This window comes from Bremia lactucae, linkage group LG1 (genome assembly GCF_004359215.1).
Source record: "Bremia lactucae strain SF5 linkage group LG1, whole genome shotgun sequence".
Classification (NCBI taxonomy): domain Eukaryota; phylum Oomycota; class Peronosporomycetes; order Peronosporales; family Peronosporaceae; genus Bremia; species Bremia lactucae.
The window spans coordinates 2,738,643-2,746,147 of NC_090610.1; the positions used below are offsets into that span (position 1 = coordinate 2,738,643).

Below are 7,505 nucleotides of genomic sequence, written 5' to 3' on the forward strand. Positions count from 1 at the left end.
GTTCACGCATAAGGATCTGATAAAATCCATCCATCAGTTCCACAGACGAAAAGATGGTACTTTTGAAATACCATATGATTACGTCTTTTCTAGATATCGGCGTTTGAGCCACTCGACTTATACGAGTGGTGGACCTTCGGCGCTGCCTGTGCATTCGCACAGCTGCCGGCAGCTGACTCCTAGTGTGATTAGTAATCACACTGTGATCTTGTGCAGTCGTACTAACGACCGTGCCACAAGTGAGGCCATCGCACTCACTCGTAGTACATCCACACGCTTGCGGACTTTCCAAAACGTTCATCAGATGGCCATCTGATGAACAAGTGGCAGGTATCTTTACGGATCGATGCTGCCAGCTAATTCTTGGCTCATATTTTCTGAGCCAAGGTGAACCTGGGATGACATCTAATTTGTCATCCAAATCCAGTACGATGAAATCATCATCATACTGTATATCTTTAAACTTGTAGTGAAAACTCACTACGCGTATCATCACTGTTATCGATGCGCCCCTGTCAGTAGACGCAGCGTTATCATCGTTGGAGGGATGTCGCGCTCAACATATTGAGGCTAGGAACCTCTAGCGACTGGCGACGAATAAAATTATTGGACGCCACGCAGTCCACTTGGGTTCTAGTGACAAATCATTTGTCACTTGTCACTTCAAGGTGATGAAATATACCTCATCGCCAGGTGCAGAGACACATAATGATTGTGTGTTTGGAGCAACTTTTGCCAAGAGATTTGCAAATTCTCTTGAGGTTGCTGGACCAATAGGGCGTTGCGCCCCCACTGACCCCGACCGTTTTTTTGCTGTCCGCTTCGTTGTTGCGATTTCGCGACAACTCGGGCCCGCTACGGTTGCCCTTTTTGGCAATCGGTCCATAATTACGTTCAGTACCTCTCGGGCACTGGGCATGGGGCATTATATTCATGAGCGTAGTGACCTAATTTTTAGCAGCGATTGCATTTCTGCAATCGCTTATTGTGCGAAAAGCGAGGTTTTTCGCTTTCGACATAAGAGAGGTCCATGTGTGAACATCACGCTTGCCTTGCTTGAGGTTTGAAAGCTTTGATCGAGCTCTGCACTCAGCCCTAGGGGCGGTTCAAACGTCTGTTTGAGCCGAGCTTCAAAAGCCTCTAACCGGACAGCATGGCCAAGATGGCATCTTTCCTTACGGTCGAACTCATGTGTTCGACCGCACTCCTTTCTATGTCACTTAGAAAGGAGTAGCTATCACGCGAAACGTGATGCGTGTTTCCATTATCATATAACATGTCCATGTTAGGTGATGAAATTGTAGTCCTTGGACGGCCAAATTGCTACCAGATGTGACGGGGCACTTCTGACTTGTACTGCTTCAGTACAGGTCCACTTCGGACTGCCTCAGTGCGAGTGGTGCCTCACGTCACTCACGTACACTAGTACGTGCAGAGGAAGACTTTCTTTAAAACACTTTCTTTAGAAGGCTTAAAAGTTAACTGTATTTTACATGTTTAACTTCTTCTGTTTCTATCGATCTAATACTAACTCAAATTTAAAATAATACGAAACATGTAATAAAGTCTTATCTGTCTCTCTCTTTGCGCGCGTCCAGCGCTGACTGGACTGCGGAGCAAGTAGATATAATGGTTTATATCTACCAATGGATAAGCTTTTTTAGAATATTACTATGGAAAGTAATATTCTCCAAATCTTATCTACCTTTTAGATAATATATTAGTTAACAACCTTTGAGTGTTAATTTCATGTAATGATACACCCCGTTACAGAAAGGGTGTGTCGCTATCCGGCTCACCCTTAAAATATTGGACCAGCTTTTTTTTTAAATTTAATATACAGATATGCAGGAAACTCACGTACCTTTACCAACCAAACACGTTTTAAGTTTCGATGCCTTCTAGCCTTGTAGACCTAGATGCACCTCGCTGGGATCAAAACAAGTACTCGGGCCGTGCCAAACACTTTTTGGCCACCACAAACCCACTCAATGTGCTCGCCAGCGATGCCGAGCTGAACGCTGCCAAGCAACTCGTGGAGGAATACAAAGCTGGTTTGCATCCGCACCTGAGCGAGGATGAAATCTGGAGCGCAAAGCAGCTTGTGGATAGCGCTTTTCATCCTGACACGGGTGAGAAGAATTTCTTAGCTGGTCGGATGGCCTTTCAGGTGCCTGGAAATATGATCATTACAGGTTGCATGATGACATTTTACCGCTCTATCCCTGCCGTTATTTTCTGGCAATTTATGAATCAAACATTTAACTCAATCGTTAACTACACCAACCGCAATGCTAGCACCGGCGTGAGTCAAGATCAATTACTCCAGGCTTATGCAGCGGCCAGTACAGCGTCGGTGGCTACGGCGCTAGGGCTAAACAAGTGGGTATCCAAACGCCCCAAGCTCAGCAATAGCATCATTGGCCGCCTCGTTCCTTTTGCAGCAGTAGCTGCTGCTAACTGCGTCAACATTCCACTTATGCGTCAGGTTGAGCTGCTTAACGGCATTGAAGTAGAAACGGACGACGGAGAGAAAATTGGCAAGAGTAAGCGAGCAGCAGTCGAAGCTGTGGCCCAAGTTGTGCCGTCGCGCATCCTTATGGCCATGCCTGGCATGTTTATCCCGCCAGTCATCATGACCAAGTTGGAGCAGCGTCCTCTCTTCCGCAACAACAAGGTGGTGAATGCACTGACCATGATTGGTCTCACCGGTGTGTGTCTGAGTTTTTCAACTCCGCTCTGCTGCGCATTGTTTCCGCAGCGCAGCTCCACAGCCGTGTCATCGCTCGAAAACGAGCTGCAGGAAACGATCCGTCAGCGCACTTTTCACAAGGACCCTGTCACTCATGTTTTTTACAACAAGGGACTTTAAATCTCTAAAATTAAGCTTTCAATTGGGCAAAGGCTACAACAAACTACAACCTTTATAATATGCAAAGTGTAACGTCGGCATCACAGCAAGTAGCGCGCTAGAGCTCAGAGGAAAAAAAGCTTTTAGATGCTTCCTCCTACGCGGTCTCGCGGAATCAGACGTAGCTCTGAGCCGTGCTTAAGGAATACGTTGCCAGCGCTCTGCGCCGGATTGATGCCAATACCATCTAAACAACAATTACGTCAGTTGAAGGCGCATTTTTCTATTAGATGAACCTCTTACCCTTGGTAATAATTGCGCTTGTGGCTGCTGGTACGTGAAACTGTGTGGGGGAAACAAGGATGTCGTTCTTCAGTAAAGGCTGAAGGATTAAAAATGCCTTTTGTAAACGAGTTTATACACAAATCCGTACTTCCTCTGCGACATATTTAAGTACCGCCGTAAATGGAGCCTGTTCCGGCACGTTGACACTGCAATAAAGTAACACATTATGCATAGTTCACGGGGTGAGGCGAGAAAAGAAAGATACGTACACTCGATAAGGATGCTTGGGGTCTGACGTGAGTATAACTTTGAATGTTACTTTGGCAGCCCTGAAGATAACGACAGGTAGCAATAGGTGAGAGACCTAGTATATTATCGAGAAGACACACCACACCGTACATCACGATTAAGTATTTGTTTGTCGATTACAAAATGAACTGTCTTTTGGCCTAGCGCCTAAACTGTGAGTCATTTTGTAAATGTTGTACAAAGCAAGTTGTGTGAGGCTAATGTAGTAATGTAGCTAAATCATTTTTTTCCATCAAAGTTATTTTTATCCGAATCAATTTGACCACTTTACTCAAATGCAGTTGCGGTAGCGTTTCTTAAAATGGCTCGTTACGTAAAAACTTGTTCATCATATCTAGTGCCACAGCCGGTTGATCTTGAGGCACCATGTGACCTGCATTAAACACTTTCAGGAATGTTAACTGGTTTTTAAAGGACCGCACGATGCCAGCATTCATCCCTTCGGCCGAAATAAAAGCAGTTTCTGGAGCTGCATTAAAACCACTCTTGCCATTCCAATCCAGTGCTAACATCCACGCAAGATTTCCGTTCCAGTTGCACATTAGATCGGCATCACCAGCGTAAACAAGCACGCGTAGATTGGCGTCTAATAGATCAGCCACATACATATTGAACGGCTTGGCTAAGTCCGCCGTCATGTAAAAAGCCATGTTAACTTTCATGTTGCACTCCTGCCACGCCCCCACACGTTGCGAGTCGACACCTAAAGATTCCCGGACATTGGCAGAATCGAGATACTTGGAAACGTACGAAATGTCATAGCACTTGGTCGGATCGTCCATTCTAGTACAGGGCATGCGGATATCGTACGGGTTACGATTAGCAGACAACAGCGGAATAAAGAGCTTTTCGGTGCAGAAATTAACGCCATCAAAGCACGCAATTTTGTCTTGTGGGCATTGATCAAGAATTGCCTTACACTTTGGAGCTTCAAGCTTCATAGCTTCTAGCTGAGTGGCATTTACAAGTAAAATATCATACGCATTCTTCTCCGCCATATCGATGTAATGCGGCAGCTGAATCGACGCCTGCGTAATACCATTGCCAATTGCAATGCCTTTTAAGTTTATGTGCTTTGAAGTACCGTTGTTTATCTTGTTTTGCTTCCAAATGTAATGAGCCGCAACCGGAACGAAGTGTCCACCGTAGCTTTCACCTGTAATGTAAAACTCGCGCATACCCAGCTCAGGGTGTTTCTCGAGAAATCCTTGCAGAAAAAAATAAATGTTTTCTCCCACACTATACTCACTGTTGTCAGCATCGCTCTTATCGCCATATGTAAAGCCCACAGTTGTTGGCTGGTCCAACCACACGACATTGCTCTGGTTCGTCCACGAGTATAGGTTGAGCTTTGTAGACAAATCCGGTAGTACATGACAAGGTCCATTTTCCGTAAGCAGCGCTAGCATGCTGGAGCAGCCAGGTCCGCCCGTGAGCCAAAGAACGAGCGGATCGGTAGCAGGTTGGTTACGCGACTCAAAATACCAATAGAAGTAGTGGTCATCAACCTTATTCGGTAGCTTGATGTACCCTGAGTCCTGTGTAGTGAGTCCACAAAAGATATTTTCACTTTCGTTTCCCATTGCAACGGGTACACCTTCTAATTTACCCGCATAATCGACTTTATGAGTTCGTAAGAGCAATGGCTCAATAGCGTATACTACGAAAAGGCAGACGCCAATTAGCGACAGCACAGCGACTAAAGCGTGGTAGAATTGGCGATTACGAGCTTCCCGTCGTGCGTATTGCTGTAAGCTATAGCTTGATGTCAACGGAGTCGACTCGGATACCATTGAACTCAGACGAGATAAAATTTGAAGAGTTAGTCTGAAAATCGGGAAGAGCACAAAAAAATATATCAAATGTGCCAGCAAGGATAAAACTTAAGCTGCAAACAATCTTGCTAATAAGCTTACTTTAACTACGTAAAGTTTTTTTGGAGAATGTCTATTTCAATATCGTCCTACGCAGGTGTCTATCAGGTTGTTGTGTAGGTTGTTGTGTATGTATAAGTGCGAACATAGTTTAAATTTAGCCAGTAAGTCGGAGCCACTGCCGCGATTTTGAATATTGCACGTACGAAACACCTATGATTGGCTAGTTAGTGTCAGCTAATATGATTTGTCAATAGGTGGCGATAAGATAAGTTCTACGTAAGATACATTACACAGGAACGACTGCATTATATAAAGGAAGTTGTTAAATATTCACTCTCTTTTCGGTATTCACTCTCTTTTCGGTTAGATTCACTCATTTTTAAGTCACGTGACACAAACGATTTACCGTTCATTTTAATTGTAGGGATATTGAATGGAATGAAATTGATGAGCGTCCACCAGCTTATGCGCATCGCGTTGTGCCATGCCAATATTAGATAGGAACGCGAGCCATGTGGCTTCCAATGTAACGGGGTGTATCGTTACATGAAGTTTACACTCAAAGGTTGTTAATAAATATATTATCTAAAAGGTAGGTAATATTTTGAGAATATTACTTTATATGGTAATATTCTAAAAAAGCTTATCCTTTGGTGGATATAGACCATTATATCTACTTTCTCCGCGGTCCAGTCATCGCTGGACGCGCGCAAAAAAGAGATAGATAAGACTTTTAGTACATGTTTTCTATTAGTTCATAATTAAGTTAGTATTAAGTAGATAGACAAAAAGAACTTAATTATATTAATACAATTTTTAAATCACCCTCTTTAAAGCAAGTGTTTTAAAGAGAGTCTTCCTCTGCACGCGCTAGTGTACGTGAAGTGACGTGAGGCACCACTCGCACTGAGGCAGTGTGAAGTGGACTTGTACTGAAGCAGTACAAGTCAGTAGTGCCCCGTTACATCCAATATGTCCTGCGATGCTATTGATGAGTCGAATTAAGCTTTCTCAAAGGAGCATGTCAAAGCGAGTAATAGCAGCGCCATTGAATCAGCAAATTTGCAACCGAGACATACTGCAGACATTGAACTGTTCGTGGTTTCTTCTTCAACCTCGCGCTCTTCATTTTCCTGTCGTTTATATAGCAATCGTTGTCATTGCTGTTAATAGGTTGTAGTATCGTGGCTCTTTGCCACAAAAAATAATGCTGTAGCATCGGATTAAGCGCCAACGCTTCACGATAAAGCTCATACAGCACGTATTGTCCATATTTACCAACCCTCGTCGTCGCGACCTATATGTTGATCCTTCTCCTCGGTGCTGGCGCATGAGCCGTCTTAAATCGCTTTTCGATGCATCAAGGTAGATAAAGCTTCGACAGCTTGCACAATAGAATTGTCTATTCCGTTCCACGACCGCTATAGCCATACATCTTTTCGCATTACATAAACGACTTATAGGTACCACTTGCGTTCTCACCGTTAATATGATTTATATAATGGCCTGTCTCATGACGCTGCCAGCGTCGTCACCGTCTTTGATACTCTGTAACTGCTGCCTTGATAATCCCCAATTTCTACACAAATTGCATGACAAGCAGCGATATGTTTCGCTTAAGAAATCTGCCTTTGCATCCTGCAATGCAAAAAGGCTCAACAGTGCTATCCTTGATAAATTAGTTGCAAGAGTGTGACGTCCGCACGGTTTTCTGCGGTGGCGGGATTCCGAATGTAACGGGCTAAAGTTGTCCGAATGTTACACAGTCCCCGTAAGTACACTTGGTGTGCTTCAGGGAATGGTCAATAAGCTAAATAGAGTAATTAGACCCACCACTCGGGTGTAGTTCACATTTGTGACCAACCCTTGTGCATCTGATGCACATAGGTGTATTCAAATCACGGATGACGCCTAGCGTCATCCGTGAAGACGGCTTGTAACGGGGCACTACTGACTTGTACTGCTACAGTAAAGTCCACTTCGCACTGCCTCAATGGTGCCTCACGTCACTTCACGTACACTAGTACGTGCAGAGGAAGACTCTCTTTGAAACACTTGCTATAAAGAGGATTAAAAGTAAACTGTATCTTATATGTTTAGGTTCTTCTTTCTATCATCCTAATACAAACTTAATTATAAACTTAAACAAAACATGTAATAAAAGTCTTATTTGTCTTTCTCTT

The 7,505-nt window shown here is 43.9% G+C and overlaps 3 protein-coding genes across 3 annotated transcripts; 1 reads left to right on the top strand and 2 right to left on the bottom strand.

Annotated features, from left to right (window-relative positions):
* Positions 1–1,695: 1,695 nt before the first annotated feature.
* On the bottom strand, positions 1,696–3,537 carry CCR75_003787 (uncharacterized protein; the record flags this gene model as incomplete). The annotated part of the gene is made up of 5 exons (XM_067961880.1): positions 1,696–3,098; positions 3,155–3,251; positions 3,285–3,342; positions 3,406–3,500; positions 3,526–3,537. The coding sequence occupies 5 exons, from the start codon at positions 3,535–3,537 to the stop codon at positions 2,995–2,997; spliced, it is 366 nt and encodes a 121-aa protein (XP_067822441.1). The 3' UTR covers positions 1,696–2,994.
* Positions 1,895–2,872, top strand: CCR75_003788 (uncharacterized protein; the record flags this gene model as incomplete). Its single annotated transcript, XM_067961881.1, has 1 exon — positions 1,895–2,872. The coding sequence occupies one exon, from the start codon at positions 1,895–1,897 to the stop codon at positions 2,870–2,872; it is 978 nt and encodes a 325-aa protein (XP_067822448.1).
* A 204-nt stretch (positions 3,538–3,741) lies between the features above and the next one.
* Positions 3,742–5,238, bottom strand: CCR75_003789 (uncharacterized protein; the record flags this gene model as incomplete). The annotated part of the gene is made up of 1 exon (XM_067961882.1): positions 3,742–5,238. The coding sequence occupies one exon, from the start codon at positions 5,236–5,238 to the stop codon at positions 3,742–3,744; it is 1,497 nt and encodes a 498-aa protein (XP_067822447.1).
* Between the last annotated feature and the right edge of the window lie 2,267 nt (positions 5,239–7,505).